General features: G+C 38.1%; 1 protein-coding gene across 24 annotated transcripts in view; it reads left to right on the top strand.

Annotated features, from left to right (window-relative positions):
• NRXN1 (neurexin 1) overlaps positions 1-21,814 on the top strand; it is a 1,006,580-nt gene that overhangs the window by 847,517 nt on the left and 137,249 nt on the right. For all 24 annotated transcript variants that reach the window (XM_070429185.1, XM_070429195.1, XM_070429182.1 and 21 more), the window contains one exon: positions 9,815-9,986. In XM_070429185.1, coding sequence (XP_070285286.1) covers positions 9,815-9,986 — 172 coding nt within the window. The remainder of the gene's footprint in view (positions 1-9,814; positions 9,987-21,814) is intronic.

The raw sequence follows: 21,814 nt of genomic DNA, 5'->3' as shown, positions 1-21,814 counted from the left end.
GAAATACAATGTTTATGGCACAGAGTTTCCGGAATGACTATAAAGTGTGAGCAAAGCTCATTTAACATCTACTGGTAACCAAAGGTTTTTAAAGCAATAGTAATAAAACAAGTAAAGGTAAACTTAACAAAAATACAAGCCATATCTGATCAGCTCATTGCACTTTGGACAAGGCTTACCTTAAGCCAGTGTGGTTTTAAATCTCCATGCAGCAGCCTGAGACGTTTGTCATGATGCCAGACCACTGGGCCAAATATTCAAACCAGAAGTATTACATGTGAAATATTAAGAACCTTACATAGGCCAGCAGTCAATGTCCATTTTTCGCTCTATTTAATTCCTGACTTTTTATTTTCCAGGGAAAGAAACTTATGATAGAACACACTCTTTATAAGTACACATTTAAAGATGAGGATTTCAACTTCCGTATGGTTGTTATTTTAGGGGTGAAAATACAGAATTGGTGATCTGAATGAGCTGGTTCTAATTCCCAAGAGGATAAGTTAGCTGTATTTCATTCTACAGCAGATATGATATCATGCAGAGTTTTGCTGTTTTGACCACAGGAAGGTACCATGAAAAAGGCGTGATGTTCTCTCTGAGCTTCTGGCTACACTGGAAAAGTTCATAATGGTGCAAGAATGCCTTTTTAAGTAGAAAGGATGATTCAGTATTGGCTCAACTGGCACAATGAGCAAAATAGAGACAATTTCAAAAATACCATTATTAGGGTTATTGCCCTTTTCAAAGATACACCAGTCAGTCATTTATTGGGCTAATTTTATGTCAACATTTATTTTTGATATAGATTTATCTAATGAAATATAATGTGAGGAAATGAGGTATTGAGGAGTTAGTGTTATCACCAGAACTCATGGTCTATTCATCGTCAAGAGGAGAACTCATTGACCCTATTCTCCTTTACACCACCAAGTCCTACACACTGGGCAAGGCAAGCATTCTTACCCATACAGACCAGTCCCTCTATTAACCCTGGAGAGGAAGGGTTATACTGTCTGGCAAAAAACACGCATGATTTACAAAAGGCCTCCCAGGTTACTCTGAGAAAAATGAACCCAATGGGACATTGGAAAATTGCTGATTTAAAAATATTTTTAAAAATCCAAGAGTTCATTTATTTTATAAATTCTGAAAAAAATCTAAGACTCAAATTCAAATTTAGGTGATTTTGATGTGTTTCAAAAACTAGTACTTTCTAATTTTTTTTCTGTGCTAACTGCTTAGCTATCCAGTTCAGCTTATCTTAGCCTCATAGCATCACTGTGATGGAAGGGGTCACGGAGGTTGTCTAATTAAGCAGTTTCTGCTTCAGGACCAATAGCAAGAGAGTTTGTCCCATGGGTTTGGATTTTAGAATGTTTCTTTTTGAGCCACATGGTGGATAGATGCTCTGACTTTGATCAGATCTCAGCCTTTCTGAGCTTGAGCTTCTTCATTTATAAAATAGATAGTGCTTCATGAGCTGTTTTGAAGATCAATGAGATATCATATATTCTAACTAAGTGGTACTAGTTATATAATTCAAGCATTATTTCCATCAGTCTATTCAGGGAGCAAAACATTTCTTTTCCAAGTGTGAGAATAACCAGTACTAGTAATAATAATAGAACTCACAGGGGCTGAGTTGTCATTAAGTGCGCTAAGAACTTTATCTGCATTATCTCATCAAAAGAAGCATGATGAAAATGTTGTAGAATTCAATAGTGGTGATAGTTGCTCAACCTCATGAAAATACTAAATCCACTGGAGCATACACTTTAAAAGGGTAGATTTTATGATATCTGAATTATACCACAATTTAAAAAAGAACATTGTATGGGAAAGAGTATTAGAAAATTACAAATGCATAGGTAGTGTGAAAAGAGTTGTGAAGGATACAGTGAAAAATGAGTTAGTCTTTTGTAAATATGGTTGAGGAGTTAAAACAGGTTCATAAAAACCACACCTAAATAATGTGTGAAGGTGGAGTGTCAGGGCTTGCAGAGTTTTGCTAGACACTCTGTAGACAGAGAAATGATTGTGAACCTCCAGGAGGGTAATACTGTCAGGATATTACTTCATGGATCCGAAGGAGCTCTAGTATTCTGTAGAATGGAGCCATATTAGGAAAGGTATATGATCTTAATGAAGATTTTGTGGGAAAAGGAAAATATTAATTTCTTACAATGTGTTAGCACTAAATATGATCCTTCTGGAATGGTATGATCACCCTAGCTCTCACCCACTTCTGATTCCTTGTTTGGTGCATGGAAGTGTAATTAGCCAAAAGGAACGAGGCACTTTGCAGTAACCCTACTCTCGACTCTAGTCTTCTGAGCATGCCTGGGGGTCAAGACCTTTTCCTAGAAACAAACACAGCTGAAGTCTTCTGTTTCAGACACCCCTCCAACTTGGTAAGGTTGTAGTATTGATGTTCATTAACTATGTGATCTGGGGCACATTAGGTAAACTCTCTAAGAGGAGAGAGAGAATAGATTAAGTGCTAGGAGTTTCAGGTAGATACATCATGTGTAGCTCAGTGCCCGACACCCAGTGAGCACTCTGGTATGTAGGGACTGGACAGACAGATGGGAGGCAGAGGTGACATATCTTCTATGTCCCTGGGTGTCTTTGGCATTTATCTGTGCTATAGGCGTCCAAATGCTGGCTGGCTCCTGGGAGACTCACTGAGACCCTTCAGATCCCTCCCCCACCATGCACCTGAGCTCCTTCTCATTGCTCTCTGGATTCTTGTGGTTGTGACTATTTGCTTCCATGATTTATCGTCCCAATTCAATCAAAACTTCCCAAAGACAGAGAACATACGTTATATATTGCATTGTCCACACATTTATGCAGAATGCAGAATGCATATTATATATTTGATTTTTATTTATTAACTGAAATGGATTTTTAAATTATTTCTCAATGGGGAAAGTGGGAGACAGGGTAGCAGTAGCTTTTGGTTTTGAAATAGTGTGGGGTTTTTATTCGGGGGCAAGTGAATTTCCAGTTTAATTCCAGGTTAAAATAACTAAACGAAAGTCACTTCTTGACATTATGGACCATCCAGAGTGGGAGATGCAATCTCTTTCAGTCTATAGGACCTTTAAGTCATTAAATTGGAAATGTGTTTGGGGTGAATTAGAAATTCCCTGAATTTTTGTATTTGTTTAGAGATGAAAGAACAGGTGGGTTTCTGTCACACTCTGTACTGTTACTTACTCCAGCCACAGTGACTGCAGGCCTTAGAGTCCCCCCTCAAGCCTTAAAGCCTCTGGTCTCTGGTGAAGATTAGTCTCTGGACAAGGAAAACACACCATTTAGCCTGACTCTGATTTCAGCTGACAATGCAGAACTGGAACATGGGAGTTGGTCTGTATTCTGAAATGGGCACAAGCATGGAGTGCATTTGAAGACATTGTCAAGTTCTGTCCAAATTGGGCCCCTGGAGTATAGGACTATATAAAGTTAGAGGCCTGGTGCACAAAATTTGTGCACTTAGGGGGGTGGGGGGTGTCTTAGCCGTTCTGCGCCCTCTCACAGTCTGAGAACCCTCAGGGGATGTCCGACGACTGCAGAGGCAGGAGAGGCTCCCACCACCACCACTGCACTCGCCAGCCTTGAGCCTGGCATCTGGCTGAGCAGCGCTCCCCCTGTGGGAGTGCCCTGACCACCAGGGGGCAACTCCTGTGTTGAGCATCTGCCCCCTGGTGGTCAGTGGGCATCATAGCAACCAGTCGTTCTGCGGTTTGGTTGATTTGTGTATTAGCTTTTTTATTATATAGGACTAGAGGATCGGGCCTAAACTGGCAGTCAGACATCCCTCTCATAATCCAGGACTGCTGGCTCCCAACCAACCGCCCGCCCGCCTGCCTGCCTGCCTGCCTGCCTGCCTGATTGCCCCTAACAGCTTCTGCCTGTCAGCCTGATCACCCCCTAACCACTCCCCTGCCAGCCTGATCAACGCCTAACTTCTCCCCTGTTAGCCTGGTCACCCCCAACTGCCCTCCCCTACTGGCTTGGTTACCCCTAACTGCCCTCCCCTGCTGGCCTGGTCACCCCTAACTGCCCTCCCCTGCAGGCCTGGTCATCCCCAACTGCCCTCTCCTGCAGTCCTGGTCCCCCCCAACTGCCTTCCCCTGCAGGCCTGGTCACCCCAAACTTCCCTCCCCTGCAATTCTGGTCCCCCCAAACTGCCTTCCTCTGCAGGCCTAGTCGCCCCTAACTGCCCTCCCCTGCAGGCCTGGTCACTCCCAACTGCCCTCTCCTGCAGTCCTGGCCCCCCCCAACTGCCTCCCCCTGTAGGCCTGGTCGCTCCCAACTTTGTCCCCTGCTGGCCTGGTCACCCCCCAACTGCCCTCCCCTGCAGGCCTGGTCCCTCCCAGTTGTCCTCCCCTGCAAGCCTGTTTCCCCCCAATTGCCCTCCCCTGCAAGCCTGGTCACCCTCAACTGCCCTCCCCTGCTGGCCCAGTCACCCCCAACTGCTCTCCCCTGCTGATCTAGTCGCCCCTAACTGCCCTCCCCTGCTGGCCATCTTATGGTGGCCATCTTGTAACCACATGGGGGCAGCCATCTTGTGGAGGGTGTGACAGTCGATTTGCATATTATTTCTTTATTATATAGGATTCTATAATAGAAGCTTGTAGGCTACAACCAAGCCTCCCCGCTAATCTACATGCTGTCCAAGGTTGCACACTTGTTCATCCTGTTGGTTGATGCTCTCTACCAGAGTGTATAAGCAAATAAACCAAAAAATAGGAGACCATTTTTTATTGGTCTATTTTCTGAGACATAGTTGAGCCAAATATTTCTGCATAATAATCCCAGATAGCAGACAAAAGCCAGTGACATTTCTATATGCTATATACAGGCTAAATCTTAATATGTATATTCTGTTTTATCTATTTAATATACACATCAATGGAAATATATCTGCATCTATAACATACAAACATGTTGCTTGAAGTATGCCGAAGATATCCAGAGTATCATTAAATCTTAATCAAATATTTTTCAAATGAATATGTGATTGTAGCTGAAATTAAACAGTGCATTAAACTATAGTGCTACTGGCTAGAACTTTCAAGTTCCTTCCCAGTGTCATCTTTCATAATGTTTCCTTTTAAGTTGGTTTAATAACATAATCATTATTCAGAAATGAGCTTTTGTGAAAAAATTAATAATTACTTTGTCACTATTTATTTAATGAATCCACGGAAAGACTTCATTAAATTATAAATGCCTCGTTACTGATATTCTTATAATAGATTTTTGAAATTATAGTGTGAGCCAGTTATCCATTTCAAGGAAGATACAATGCTGAAAGATCAGTACATGTCCAGTGAAATTACTGCTGGTTTTCCTAATGCAATATTCATGAGAACTTGCCGGAGACAATCACATTTAATCCCAGAGAATAAGAATTTGAAATGAATTCTTTTAAATTGTAATTGTCCATTGGTAAGAAAGTTCGGCAAGGCTTATTGTTTCTATAATTGAAATGGCTTTCTATTTTGTCAACATGGGAGATATGTGTTTGTAGAATATTTACAATTTCTGAATGGAAAAATAAATGTAGGTTTTAAATATAATTGATATTAATATTTTGTGGTTTACATGCATTTTAATGTAATTGTTTTCAGGGGAAAAAATAATCCTGTGTCTATCATTTATGATTAATTGTTTTTCAAGGATGTGATGTAACCTGGGTGGGGTAATAATATCTGAATTAGGGTAGAGTGTGTTATCGTTTGAGTCTACTTTAGTGGTATACAGTTCTGTTCTAGCAGATGTTGGAGTTTGATCCATGAGATATCAAAGATGTTGGAAGTTCAAGGACTAAATTAACATTTTTAGAGGAAGATTAACATCATTTCAAAGTCAGAAGATTTCCAAGCATTACCAAACCTCATTATCTCTTAATAGTTTGTTTTATTGTGTTGCAAGAAAAGCATCTCTGTGAAATCTGCGGATTTCTTGTACCCTAGAAAATAAGCATTTTACATTTCGTAGTGCAGAAAATTTAGGGATGAGGTAAAGGGACATGTTTGGTTTGGTGCATTTTGTACTTTTAGCATTATAATGCTTCTATTCACGGACGTTGAATCTCCTTAAAGCATAGAGCTCTGATAACAATTGACTATTACGGATGGGAAACTTTAGTAATTTCTTTCAGTCTATCCTGAGATAAGAAACATGCCTGTGATAGAAGAGATCCTAAAAACAATGGGCAACTTTATTGTTTTACAACTCTGTGTTGAAATATGTGATTCCTAGGGCACAACAGGAATTTAAACATGTTCTATGGAATATTTCTTCCTTACCCCCAGGAAGTGCAACTACTATGGTCACTCTAGGGCAGTGATGGCGAACCTCTGACACACATGTCAGAGGTGACACGCGAACTCATTTTTTTGGTTGATTTTTCTTTGTTAAATGGCATTTAAATATATAAAATAAATATCAAAAATATAAGTCTTTGTTTTATTATGGTTGCAAATATCAAAAAATTTCTCTATGTGACACGGCACCAGAGTTAAGTTAGGGTTTTTCAAAATGCTGACACGCCGAGCTCAAAAGGTTAGCCATCACTGCTCTAGGGTAGTAAAATGTCATCTGTTCACTGTAGATATAAGAAGTACGTTCAGTTCACTCCTTTGTAATAATAAATGCAGCCTCAGTTAAAGCCGGTCCCTTGGCACTGCATGGGCTGACTGGAAGCTGCCACTTGCACTGGGGTTGTTTCTCCTCTTGTTCCCACGACATTCACTTATCTTCCTTCCTCATCCTCCAAAGGATGAGGCAGAAGAAAGATGACATAAGAGACAGAAATGATCTTAGTTGCCTAATACAATAGTAGCCATCTAGCTGGGCTTAGCCTATGCTTTCAGTTGACTCTGAGGAGCATTTTTGGGGGCATTTTGGTGAGTTCTTTTGTGCTGTTAACAACATCATTGGAATTTCTTTACCTGTAGTTCCCTTGAGGAGGGTGGGTGCTCCTCCAGATGGTCATTTAGGATTCCCCCCTCACTCCCCAGGTACCTGTTACCGCTTCTCCTGGTTCTTTCTGTTGCATTGTCTTCACCACTCACCACCCCTCACCACGGGGGCTCTCTCGGACAGGACACAACACAATTCTGAGCTGGCTTCCTAACCCATGTTCCACTGGCAATGCTCATGTGTTCTTTGTTCTAACAAACTCATTCACAAGTGATTCCTGTCACAGTAATACCTTTGCTCTGCTGTCGGTTCATCACCTGGTCACAGTCTTTCCCCTTGAAGATTTCTCAGGCAAGAGTCAAATCCCAGTTTACTGAACCACTGCCACCAAATTCCAGGAGACAAGAACCAAACTTTCTGAAGTTCTACCTTCCACCTTGGCTGTACCTGCAAAACATGTTATATCCCAATTCTCCCCCCAAATCTTCTTCTAATGATCGATCTCCTCTTGGCCTTTCTTTTCTCTTTCATGGGCTGGAAATAATAGTAGGTCCCAAATTTAGGGTGCCAAGAGCCATTTTCAGTGCTTTCCTTTGCAAGTTTGGCTTAGTCTTTTACCTCATTTTGTAATAAGAAAGTAGCGATCTATTTGTTTTTAACTGATTAAGATTGCAACTGAAACGGAGACAAAAACATTTTATTGTAAATCCCATTGCATCTAAATATCAGTTGCTTTCTGTCCTCTATAAAATTATTTTAAGCACACATTAGTTGATACATTTGTAAAATCTGCAAGGCATAATGCAAGGTCCTATGGTGTTCCTACTGCAGCAGGAAAGAGAAAACAGGTAGCAAGGAACATCTACAGTTACCAGCTCTGCTACCTGAAGTTGGGATGAGCCAATATTCCCCACATTCAGCCTAATATAATGATGAGGAGCATAAATCCTAGAGCCAGACTGCCTGGATTTGAATCACAGTTTTTCTCTCTCTCACTGTGTGACCTTAGCCAGGTTACTTAGTCACATTGTGCTTAGTTTCCTCATCGGTCAAACGGAGATAAAATAGTACCTTTCTCACAGGGACCTTATGAGAAATACCAGACTTAGTATTGCAGTTAGAACTTAGAACACTATAAAGGTATTTGCTAAATAAAGAGAATGCCTAAAAGAGAATGCCTGCATCTCTGCATGGACTTCCCTGAGTCCCTTGGATGAATGTTGGATATGTTTAAAGTTTTATTGGAAACACAGTGTTGTTGTTGTGTGTGTTTATCACCTGAATCATTCTACACAATCTGGAATAACTAATAATGGCATACATTTTGAAGTAAGGATTATGAAAAATATGGTAGAAAATAAAAATAAGTCCAGGGGACAACAGTATACCAGAAGTCTATGCAGCTAGAAAAACTGTCCTACTCACTTTGACTCTGAGTTTCCTAATAACCAAAGTCAAAAATGAAATATGAAAAAAAGAGAAATGTAATTTTGTCATATTGTCTGTCAAGCCTGAAACAAATAAAAATTTTAAAAAAATTAGAAACCTTATTAGCCTATTATAAGAAAAAGATCTTTTATGGACAACAAGGACCAGGAAAAAGAAAAATAGAAACCTTTAGGATGTGTGCATGAGGAGGGCAATGAGCACTGCCCAAATAACACCTTCATGTACTTCCCTTTCATCAATGCAGTTTTGGACAGCGTTTTCGTATAACAATTCTCAATGTAAGCTGATACTCTTGCTGTTTAGCTCAATGCCAAGAATCTGGCAAGATGTCTAAAGGATGCGGTCCAAGTATTCAGGTTTTCAATATTCTGATGGCTAATTTCTGCAGAAATGGATGGAGTACATGCCCTTAAAATTCCTCTGCCCCCATGGAGTTCTTCCCAATGGAGGTTTGACGAAAGGTGAACTACAGAGAATCTGAGGTTATGTACACGAACAAGGGCCGGCAGTGCTTTAAAAACCCACTGAAATCCTGATAAAGTTGACAGTCCTACTGTTAGAGAATGTTTCTCAGAAGCAGAGGACACAAGCCCATGTTTCTTTGCCACCGTGTAGTATGCAGTTCTCAAGTTAACAATAACCAACTCTGTGCTTAGAATTAGATTTGCAACGCTGTTTTGTATAATCCAGAGAAGGGGGTTGATAATCATAGCTAGCCATATCTTAGCTTAGATAGAAAGTAACAACGAGGGAACTGAGTTCTAATTCCAGTACCCATCCACCCATTAAGTTATGTGACCTTGAGCAAGTCATTGCACCTTCTTGTGTCATAGTTTCATCATCTATAAAATAAATTGAATGCATTTCAGGCTCGTAGAATTGGGTGATTTGTGTGTGTGTGTGTGTGTGTGTGTGTGTGAATAATGACTAAGAAACTGCACTTAAATGCCTGCCTGCATGCCCATACCTTTTTGAATGACTTTCTATTTTGTGATTATTTGTCAGTTGTCTCTAAACAGACTTCATAGCTCTGTTTTCCCCAGTTATTAAAAGGGAGAATGTCAAGCCTCATTTTTCTCATGAAATGTAAAGAGTGGATTAAAGGAGCGGTGAGATGGGACATGAAAGGATGTCCTTTCACACAGACAGCTGTGCATGTTGTCTGTGGCAACCTCTGGGAAGGAGGCAGCTCAATTCTTTTGAAAGTGTCTTTTGGAATATCAATTATCCATGAAAGAGATGCTTCAGATTTACCCAAATGTCAAGAACCTTTCTTCCACATGAGTCTTTCAGAAGTAAAATCGGAGGAAAACAGCCGTTGTCTGAAGCATGTTCTTGATCAATATCCTGTATGTAATTCTAACTAAATGCTGATGGATCAGCGCAACTTTATATAACTTTTCCCCCCCCTCCTCTCTTCCAGCACCAAGGAAAAATTGGAGTTAAATTTAATGTTGGGACAGATGACATCGCCATCGAAGAGTCCAATGCAATCATTAACGATGGGAAATACCACGTAGTGCGTTTCACGAGGAGTGGTGGCAATGCCACCTTACAGGTGGACAGCTGGCCAGTGATCGAGCGCTACCCCGCAGGTAAGCCAGTGAATGGGTATCCGGGGAAGATTCAATGAAAAACGAAACACTGTTTTGCGTTCGTTTCACCCAATTGTGGGTTTTCTGAGAAACCATCATGTATTTATTGGACTTTAGAGTCATGTGAATGTCCTGCTGTCCTAAACTGTTCTTGATATGATGTGCAAATGGCATTTTAAAGAGGAACTTGAAGGCACACGTTACCGTTTGTGAAATTTAGAACATCAGTGAAATCAGAAAAATGCACACAATAAAGGGCACACCATGTCAAAGCTGTTTTGTTTTTGTTTTTAAATTGGATCCTTCCATTTGAACAAAGGAAAGGCTTTGTCAAAAGTAACAGAGTGAAAATTTAAAGCTAAGGGAGGGAATATTATAACCCCTTTCCCTGAAAGGAAATAGAACCAGGTGATTCCTTTGATGGTGATATGCAGCTGAAACTCATGAAATGTGCAGGTGGGCCATGGGACAACCAGAGAAACAGTAAAGGAACTATTTGTAGTACCTGTAAGTCAGTAGCTATAAGAGCCTGAAAATAAATGAGGTTTGTTTTCACTGTCACATAGCTGTGGGGTTTCACGAGGATTCTGACACCAGCATCACTCATTTCAAGTCTCTAAAATGAACGTGAGGCTATCATAGAGAAAATAAAAATGATCGTGTTCATAGTTCATGAGCTTTGTGAGTGCTGCGCTATTGAAACAAAGGCAGTAGATTTGAAATTTAAGCTGTTGTTACTTGTGATTGCATATATTCTCAATTAAAGTAACATGTTATTTTAAAGTAAAATGCAAATTAAAAGTATAAAGGTATTTATTGCAATTATAATCCTCTACATTTTGGTACAAAGGAGATTACTAAAAACATCAACCTCATTTTTCTCTGCTCCCCTTTTAGATAGAACTGGATTTTTTTGGCATGTGGATGTGTTGTTTTTTAAAGAAGAGCTATAGAACAGTAGAAAGAAAGAGTGTAAAAAGAAATTTTCATTTTGCACAATAACAATGATTACCTAAAGGTATCGATGAGCCCCTCTATTACAAGTACTTTGTTTCTTGGAAGAAACAATTTGAGGAAATAACTAACTTACTAAATAAAGATCAAGCTTCCTTAGTACTGACTCACGATTATGGAATCGAGTGTCTGTGATGCCCTTGTGCACCTTTGCTGATTTATAAAATTTTACATCTCTAACCCTCATCTCAAACCTCTTTCATAAACTTTGTGCTCTTCAAATATTTGCTCAATTAAATGCAGTATAAAGCTGCTCTATAACAAAATTTAGAAGCAAGCGCATTAATAATACCTGCCTATTATAGTACTGGCAAATAGTGGGTACTTAGTAAATATTTGCAGAATTGATATCCTGGGGAATTATCCCAATTTTACACTATAATTATGAGAATGTGTACCTTCTGTGGCCGTCTGTAGTAAGGTGGACTGGAAGACTCGGAGGAAAGTGCCTGAAATCTGTACACATTGTCACATAGCCCCCAACAATCCCTTATTGCATTTACTGAAATCCTAGTTGAAATGTATTGTTTTTAATAACTACATCCTTGATGGAATTACAGAAAAGTAAATTGGCGAATTTCTTAAAATACAATGAGTGAATACCTCCTTACTGAGAGGAAGTCATGGCCCTGGACTCCATAAGAGATAGAAAGCAGGATGAGATCTAGATCCTGACCCTGGAATATATTATCTGTTAATAGTGGACATGAACATGTAAAATGATCCATTTATTATTATTACAGAGTGGCAGTTGCCTCTTGAAGCCTAGCTTTGTTTCACCAGTTAATAATTTAAACGTACCTTCATTTAGAAACTTTTTCACTCTTTCCACACTTTCCAAATTGGTATATTTAAGAATGCTGTTCTGGTGAATGTTAATGATGACCTATGTTGGGGGAGAGAGGAATTCCCACTCTCAGCTAAGTCTGAATTAAACTAAAATTGAAAGTGGCTACACTGGGCTTTATTATATTAATATTCATAATTCACCTCTAAAAGGGAAGTATGGTTTGCATTTCCCAAGCACAGATCATCAGAACCTAATTTACTAATGCATTATTAGTTCACGTGGGTAAATATTTTTGTTTTTAAAATTTTTCATACCTCACTATTTTATTATAGCTCATGTGATTAAATAGACCAGATATGGTGTACTAGCTATATTTCAAAAAAGTTATGGTCCCTGTGTTTTTGTGGCATGCTAATATTCAATTTGAAAGGTGGTCATTAAGATTGGGCAGTATTGATTAAGTCAGCAAATATTTGTATATTTTTTCTGGACTAATATCTGTTTAACACATATAATGTCTTCATTTACCAATTAAATGGATGTTCAGTATAAAAATATATATGTATTTAAAAATAAGAATCTGGCACTGTCATGGTAATGAGCAAATCTTTAGAAATAGATATTTTGTATGCAACCTTTTATATTTAGTCCTTTACCAAAAAAGTATTTTAGATAATATTAACAAACACAGAGTAAGCAAAGCTGCAGTTACTCTGAAGGATGCAAGCAAGGGTAAAATGCAGTTTGCCCTCAAGAAAATTAGAGCACCTGTGGGGAATTTAAATATATGCATATACAAAGTTCATGATCAATATGTGAAGAGCTCACAGGAGTCACCATCGTTGCCATCAGTATTTTATTAATCATCTGCTCTGTGTGCATTTCAGCATGATGCTGAGGTAGGAAATAAGCCGTGAAAATGTCAAATGCCCTTTTTTCTTGGAGCTTCCTCTGCCACAACTCCATGAAGGCTGAGTACAAATTTAAGTGTCATCTAGATTAAAGTTGTTAGAACAGAGCGATTTTATGTATAAGTTTAATAGAAACGTCTAGTTTATCTCTTTTATGTTGGTTTGTGGATGGCTATTTTTTATTTTTAAAAATTTGTGTTATTATTCATTAGAAAAATAGTTGGACCATAGCCTTTACCACCAAATTCTATAAGGAGAGAAGAAGGAACCAACAGACTATACTTGGTTCCTTTTAAAATGCCTGTGCAGCAAAATATAGATAATAAGGGCTGGAATTAGTAATTAAGTATAGCACTTAACCTTCCATTATAGGGCTTTGTGGTAAGTACTTTTATATGAGGCAATTGATCTGGTAGCCACACTATCCTATATAATAAAACCCTAATATGCAATTTGACCGAACGGTGGAATGACTGGTAGACCGGTTGCTATGAGGCACACTGACCACCAAGGGGCAGACACTCAACACAGGAGCTGCCCCCTGGTGGTCAGTGCACTCCCACAACCAACCTCCCACGGTCCCTCCCCTTGTCTGGCCAACCACTCGTGGTCTCTCCCCTCAGTGGGCCAACCTCCCATGGTCCCTCCCTCTAGATGCTGGCCGGCCTCCCTGTTGGCCCCAATCACCAGCCAGGCCAAGAGACCCCACCTGTGCATGAATTCGTGCACCAGGCCTCTAGAAGAAATAATATTTTGCAAACCATTTAAAGTTGAGAAAACCATTTATTGATGCTTATCAGTTAAATCTCTAGAATATGATGCATCATTAATCTCTGATTTTCCCCTAATTAAAGTTATATAGCAAAATTTTCTCTCCAGAAGAATAGACTTCTCATAATGTTAATCCACAAAGCCAAACACACTATCTTGCTTGCTCAGACTAAAGATTGCTCCATATAAATCACAATTACCTTTGAAAATAAACCTTTGACTATTTTTTCTACCACAGTGTGCCAAAAAGATGTCCTTTATATTATGTATATTAAGGTCAAATATTGATTGTATTCCTGTCAAGTTAACACCTCAAATCAACACATATTTAAAGGAGGTATATACTATATTAAAGGAACATGCTAGGTTTACCATCTGGTTAAAGGGATGAGTAAAAAAATGTTCAAGATTCAAAATATAATATGTGAGGAAGTATAAATTATCATTTCATATTTGTCTAATTTTTGAATAAGATAGAAAGAAAATATATTGTAATGAGAAAGAGGCCAGTTTGGAAAAACTTGGTTGGGAACTTAAAAGACTAGATTTTTAAAAAATATATTTCATTAATTTTTTTTACAGAGAGGAAGGGAGAGAGATAGAGAGTCAGAAACACTGATGAGAGAGAAACATTGATCAGCTGCCTCCTGCATACTCCCCACTGGGGATGTGCCCGCAACCCAGGTACATTCCCTTGACCGGAATCGAACCTGGGACCTTTCAGTCCGCAGGCCGACGTTCTATCCACTGAGCCAAACCGGTTTCGGCAAGACTAGATTTTTAATTGGAGGAAGGCATGCATTCAGTTTAATGGGATTAGCAGGAAGAGACAGAAACAGAAAATACATAGAAAGTTATTAAATAGTCCAGGTATCAGAAAATAAAGGCTTAACATTGGTATGAGAAAATGAAGAGGATGAATGTAGAATACATTATAAGACCTGGTGAACAACTAAATAAAAGGGGAGTCATTCCACTTTTTAGTTTCTATCTCTTTCTCTCTTTTTTAAACCATTAATTATTCAATATTGGAATGCTGTAGATGTCACCAGATGGCACTATGTAGCAATGAAGTGGAAATCTGCAGTGGGAATAGAGAGGTTAAAGACATAGTTTTTGCTATGAGATCTAAGATCCAAGTTTAGTTTGGGGGACAAAAAAGGATTCAGCAAACCTACTAATTTAAATAAATTGTAACTTCAAAATTAATAATAGAGAGTTTAACTGCTATTAGAAAGGAGAAAGTGGTGGTCAGGAGTGGTGTAACAGAGTAGATTCCTATAGGGATGTAAAGATTTGGAAGAAGCAGAGGAATAGCCCAAGAAGAGACTTGACATTTGCAAGAGGGAAGGAACTTCAAAGATCTTCTATTCCAGCTCCTTCATTTTCCAGAAAATAAAATGGAATCTTGGAGAGGCTAATTGACCTGGTCAAGATCACTATGCTAGCTGGGGTCTCTTGTCTTCTGTCTCTGTGCACCTTACTTTATGCTGTCTAGGAGGCAGAAACCAAAATGAAGAGAGATCATTTTAGGTAGTCTTCCATGTAGCAAAGTACAATTTTTATAACTAATGTTATGACTTACATGATTGGTAATAGCTGAATATTTTAGTCTATATTACAACCACTGCCAACCCACACAGACACATACACACACTAACAATGATCTAAGAAATGTTAAAAATACTAAACACACAGAATAAAAATTTTCTTAAAAAATTATTTTTCTACTATTAAATTTTTGAATCACTACTTCTTAGTAGGCACTGATTATTTTCTAACCTCATGTTTAAAATTCTACTTGAAAATTAAGTAAATAAGTATGAATCATTACTCTTTGATTGTTCCTACTGCACTCAACCTTCAGGTTGGCACTATTTCCAATGTTTTGTATTTATTCTTGGTATTTATTTCTCAGTGACATCACATGACACTTAGTTGATTTCGGTAGCCATAAGAGGAGTGAGTCATTAGATGATTGAGGTATTAAAATCCTTAAGAATTACTTGGGAGAAAAACTATATCTAAATAGAAGCCTTGTCCCATGTCTTGGTTAGAGGTATAGATATAGGAAATGTTGGACCAAATCTCCTTTCCCTCCTACAAAGGTTAAGACATTGGGAATATAACTTTCTAGTGGAAATTGATAAACCATGCAAAATATTTCAATAATTTTTTTAAAATAAATTACTAATTTTTGGTAGGGCCAACATCATAATCAGTAGTTGGCTCATAGTAAGGTAACTTAATAAATAATTGTGAGAAAAATCCCAGGTTCCTCATTCAAATTCCATCCTAAAACATTGACTGTTCCTGCCATTACCTGGTGGCTCAGTTGGTTGGAGCATCATCTCATGCACCACAAGGTTGATCAGGTCAATTAGCCTCTCCAAGATTCCATTTTATTTTCTAGAAAATGAAGGAGCTGGAATAGAAGATCTTTGAAGTCCCTTCCCTCTTGCAAATGCCAAGTCTCTTCTTGGGCTATTCCTCTGCTTTTTCCAAATCTTTACATCCCTATTGGAAACATACCTAGCTTGCAGGTTCTACTCATGGTCGAGGCCCTAGGAGAGGCAGCTAATCAGTGTGTGTGTGTGTGTGTGTGTGTGTGTGTGTGTTTTCTTATCCCTCTCTCTCTAAAATCAGTAAAAATATATCCTTGGGTGAGGATTAATAAAAATAAGCATTGTCTGTTGCTGGTGGGTTTAGCCATAAAATATACGTACTTACGTGCATGGTTGAATATAAAAATATTTGGATTTTATTTGACATAGTAAATGTTTACTAATTCAAAATTTCCAAGTAAAGCTTACATTCTATGAGGGTTCTGAAGCCTCATATACTATGGCTATGTTACATAGAACTAAGGGCTAAAACTCTGGCAGTTCTGTTGGTAATTATCTACTTTCATGGTGTTCAGTTTTCCTGGGACTTTAGGGGCTTTTCTTAATAATGCAACATAATGAACTTTTTCTGGAGTAGTATATTAAATGCATCTTCCCAAAATGCTTAGCTTCAGAGAAATTTTATCCAAGGAGATGGAAAGATATGAGGTATTCCCACTTCTCGCTCATTCCTATATATTTTCAATGACCTGGATTTTTTATTTTTTAATACCAAAGAGATCCTACTATTACTGTAAGGCAACTACTGTAGAAATTTTAATGTCTGAAAAAGTAATATATATATATATATATATATATATATATATATTAAAAGAAAGAGAAAGTTTCTCTGATGATTTTGACTTGGTGGGCTTTGGTATCATTTAGACCCATGGTCGGCAAACTGCGGCTTGCAAGCCACATGCAGTTCTTTGTCCCCTTAAGTGTGGCTCTTCCTAAGCCTTAGGAGTACCCTAATTAAGTTAATAACAATGTACCTACCTATATAGTTTAAGTTTAAAAAATTTGGCTTTCAAAAGAAATTTCAATCGTTGTACTGTTGATATTTGGCTCTGTTGACTAATGAGTGTGCCAACCACTGACGATAGAAGCTAGAAAAATACAAAGAAAAGAAAGGAAAAGAAAAGAATAGATATGTGGGTGATAGATATATGGAAGAGTAGGGACAATCCTTTTTTAAAGGAGAATTCAAATTAACAAATATAGGAGGATGATAGAAGTAGATGTTCAGCACTATAACTTCAAAGTATTACTTTTTGAGAGTACCAGATGTGCTGAAATTAGTGGGGAGAATTTTGAGCAGAGACTAGTAATTCATGTATCTCCACCAAAGTGAAAACATAAACTTTCTGCAGATAGACTCAGAAGACCACCTTAACTAAGTGATCAACTTATCATCACCAGTAATAAGAAATATAGGCTTCATGCACCTGCTGATATGATGCATTGTGAAAAGCACTTCATATCTTTCCTATTCTTGGTATTCTCCACAAAAGTGCATGACCTCAGTCTAATCATGAAAAATGCATGTGGGAATCTGGATTGGATCCTGTAACAGTAAAGGGATTATTTAAAACTGGTAAAACATAATAAAGTCTGTATACTATAGTTCACAATATAGTACATGTTAATTTCTTGGTTTTGATGATTGTTCAATAGTCATTTAAGATGTTAACACTGGGGGAAGATAGATGAAAGGCATGTGGAATTCTCCTTATTATATTTTACAACTTTTCTATAAGTTGATATTTTTTTAAATAAAAAATTAAATTACTTTTATCTAAAAATTCCTTTTAGTCAATTCTATATAGTATAATATTTTTATAGAAAAAAGATTTGAAACAATAAAACTTCTTGTTTTTGTAGACCTGGTAAGTTATGTGTAATTGTGATTGAATTATATATTAACATTTCATATGGTTATTAGGAAAGTATATTTATTCTTAAAGAATATAAACCTTATTTCTGTAACAATTCAGAGGTATAAACTAATGTAATATTTTAGTTACTCTTAATTAAGACAGAATGACAATAAATGTGAAAATCTTTTAATATATGAAGCCTTTAAATAGGCCATGCATGAAAATTTAAACGATGATGATGAATATTTTGTGTCAAATTTAGCCTCATGGGTTGAACAGTTTGCAATGACTTTGATCTTAAGCATTTTAAAGTCTGTTTTGTTTTCAGCCTTATGAATTTTACTGCATTAAAGGCAGCTGAGGTTCCCACAACCCTTACCCTGGAAATTTGAGACTAAATTTTTTCATGTTAAGTATTATTGTAGTAATTCATCAGCTTGGGCATATTATTTATACTGGTGGCCCAAATATTTAAAATGTCTATTGAGAACCTGAAAGAGAATATACATAGCTTATGTCTGGCTAGATATAGCCATTTGCATTTCCAATGCACTATTTTAGCTGGATTGATGAGATATAAAACTGGTCAGAATAGAGGAACATTTAGCTTCATATTTTTAGATAGTGTCAACTAATTGATAACGTGCCATAATAATTTTTCAGGGTCACCTTTGCTGGAGCATTTAAAGAGTCCACATAGAGTCATCAGTTCTCTCATTTATTATTTTTAGTGCTCAGTTTAGCAGTGGAGTTGGATGAGAGTGTACTTCCTGGTTGGAGAAGGAACAAAATGAAGCTTTTTTAAAACTTTATTTTTTTTTGTTTATTTTTTTAAATATATTTTATTGATTTTTTACAGAGAGGAAGGGAGAGAGATAGAGAGTCAGAAACATCGATGAGAGAGAAACATCGATCAGCTGCCTCCTGCACATCTCCCACTGGGGATGTGCCCGCAACCCAGGTACATGCCCTTGACTGGAATCGAACCCGGGACCTTTCAGTCCGCGGGCCGACCCTCTATCCACTGAGCCAAACCGGTTTCGGCTTAAAACTTTTTAAAAAAAATGTATCTTTATTGTTGGAAACATTAAAGATGTTCCTTCCACCCTCTTTAATTCCCTTCACCCCACTCCAGGCCTTCACTTCACTATTGCCTATGCCCATGGATTATGCATAGATGCATATAAATTTGGTTCTTTGGTTAATCTCGTCTTCCTGGTTAATCTTGTCTCCTCCCCACCCCCATCCCCAGTTTGCCTTCCTGAAAAGAGACACAGGATGGTCACAATCACAATGAAAAACAAAACTGGAAACAATTAGATGAGGCCTGTGCTTTATGGAAGTAGAGCTCAAATAGAACATGAAATCCATTGGACTGATTGAGTAAAGAAGTTGGTGTTGTGCCGGATTGGAGCGAGGAAGTAACAGAACTCACCTAAAAATCTCAGATATTCCCTGAGCCTATTTAAATTTCAGACAGCCCCATGCGCTGGGCACTACATACTGGGAACTGTGGTAGTTATTTTACACACATTTTCTCATCAAATCTTATAAGGCAGCTTATAGTATTTTCTGTTGATAGATCAGTAACTAAACATAGATAAGGTTACTTACCAAGGTCCCACATCCCACAGCTCACTCCAGGGTTCTGAAGTATTATGCAATGCTGCCTACACTATTTATTCATACTCCTTCTAAGAGAAAAAAAAAAATAGCAAAGATTCTTCTTGGCCCCCACCAGATTTCAGGATGACTAAATCTTTGTTGTATTGAGGTCCTGATAGCAATGGACCTTTCTTCTGTTCATATCTCTGAAGGCCATTCAAGGGTCCCTTGGGATTTGTAGCATGCATATAATGATGCCATCTCCCACGGCTGATTCTCCTTCTCCTCCTCCTTCTCCTATTCCTTCTCTTCCTCCTCCTTCTTTTCTTTATCCATATGCAGAAATGAGTGCCACATCCAAACTGTATGCCTCTTAAACACTAAAATTGCAATAGAAAAATATGGACCACACATAAAATGACCAAACTTCAAGCTTATGCTGTGATAATACAAGATTAAAAGTGGGAAAGGTGAAAGTTAAGAGAGAAGGCTCAGGAGTCGGGCTGCCTGTGTTCAAATCTTAGTTCCAACACTTTGTAGATGTGTGACCTCTGGCCTACTTCTTTAGCTTCTTTACACGTAAGTTTCCTGTCTATTCATGATAGTACTTACTTCATAGGGTTGCTTGTAGTTTCCAAGAGTTTTTAATTTAAAATACCTAGTAATTAGTAAAAAACATGGTAAGTAGTAACTACTCAATCAATGTTAGCTCAACTATCTCTAATCAAAGTAGTTTGGGTTTGCAATCCTGCAGTTGCAATAGGCACTACCCTCCCCATATCAGTGTGTAGTGTATTTCCTTCAGGGAACAAATTCATCCTTTCTAGGCTGTCAGACTTGGGTTCACACACATGGAAATAAACATTTCCAGAAACTTAAGACATGTAATTGCCTCACCCCTTTCTGTCCTCCAATCCAACCCTGAGCCAGAACACTGTAGAGACATCAGTTGGAAAGACAGAATATACATTCTGTATAAATTAGAGAAAGGAGTGGTGTGTGGAGATCAGGGAAGACTTCAGGAAGGACTGGAATGGCGGCTGGGTGTTGGAGAATCCTTTGAATTTAGTAAGTGAGCATTAGGGAGACCATGGCAGCTGGTGGATGGGCAGCTGCATGTAGTTATGAAGTTTGGGTAGCATTATACCAATATCACATCAGAGGGGATGGAGTGGAAGCTGGAATCCAGTCTCTGCTTGGGGTTAGCAAGTCATGTGCCCTGAAGAAAGAGCTGTCTTTTCCTTCTCACCAAGCATCTTGGGCTAGCTAAACCTTCTGCTTGGGCTCTAACCATCAGGGGAGTCTGTTTTCAGTTCCCCAGGATGGTGCTCTGTAATTGGAAACCATAAAAATTATCATTCAAATAATCATAATTCTGAGGGAGAAAAGAAGAACTGCATATTAGACACATACCAACACTGTCCCAGGCAATCCAGAACATTTGTCACTTTACTTACAAGCTGCAGAGGGTACATAGACTTTTACCTGGAGAAACTAGAATCAGCCTAAGTTAGTCATTCTACTAGATGGCTGAGTTTATTCTTGTGCTGGTGAGGAAGCTGAAGATATTAATTAGAAAAGGACTCTGAACTCAACTTAGAAAAATAATGTTAACCAGTCTTTAAATCCTTACTTTTCTTCTTATTCTAAAAGTATTTTAAAATATCAATACATTCTTATCTATAATAATAAAAGCATAATATGCTAATTAGACCAGACATCCTTCCAGACGTCCTTCCTTCTGGACAAAGCCGCAATGGGTGGGGGCCGTGGCGGCGGCAGGCGGGGGCCAGGGCCAAGGCCCTTGCATGAATTCCATGCATCGGGCCTCTAGTTCACTCATAAATCTTGTGCTTGATTTCCTCTTTTGCTTGTTCAAGTCACATGTACCTTAAATTATATTTATTTTGGTTCAAAATACTTTTTAAATTTCTGACTAAAGATCTTTTTCTCAAACATTTCTTTCATTCTGAATTAGAAAACATTGAGTAAAGATAAGCAACTAGAAGTGGAAAGAAAGCATGAGGAAAATGAATAAATTTAAAGTGCTAACCCAGGTCTTAGACCTACCCATTTCTTTAACACATGAAGATCTACCTTTTACCTTAAGCACTAATGGAGACCAAAAGCCTCAACTAATCCTTTAATTCATCAATGAACATTCGTTAAGACCATCCACTTCATGGCTGTCCTATGTTGTACTAAACCTGGTTGTAACCCAGGGAAACAAAAAACACTGCCTTTGTTCCAAGAGTTAAGGTATAATTTGGGAGGAAAAATAAATCAGTGAAGTATGACTGTGTGGGAAATACAAAATTTCATAGCTCAAAATATTAATACAAGAACTGGAAGAAATATGAAGTAGAAGAGATGTGTTTAGTGCTTGAAAAAAGTAAAGTCTGAGCCTGATATAGATGGCACAAATGGGCATGTATTGGTGACTATGAACCCATTCCAGGCAGGAGAGAGA

Source organism: Myotis yumanensis, unplaced genomic scaffold, assembly GCF_028538775.1.
Source record: "Myotis yumanensis isolate MYYU_CA2020_CCGP unplaced genomic scaffold, mMyoYum1.0.hap1 SCAF_11, whole genome shotgun sequence".
Taxonomy (NCBI): Eukaryota; Metazoa; Chordata; class Mammalia; order Chiroptera; family Vespertilionidae; genus Myotis; species Myotis yumanensis.
Note: the sequence above shows the minus strand (reverse complement) of the source record. Positions and strands in the feature narration are given on the sequence as shown.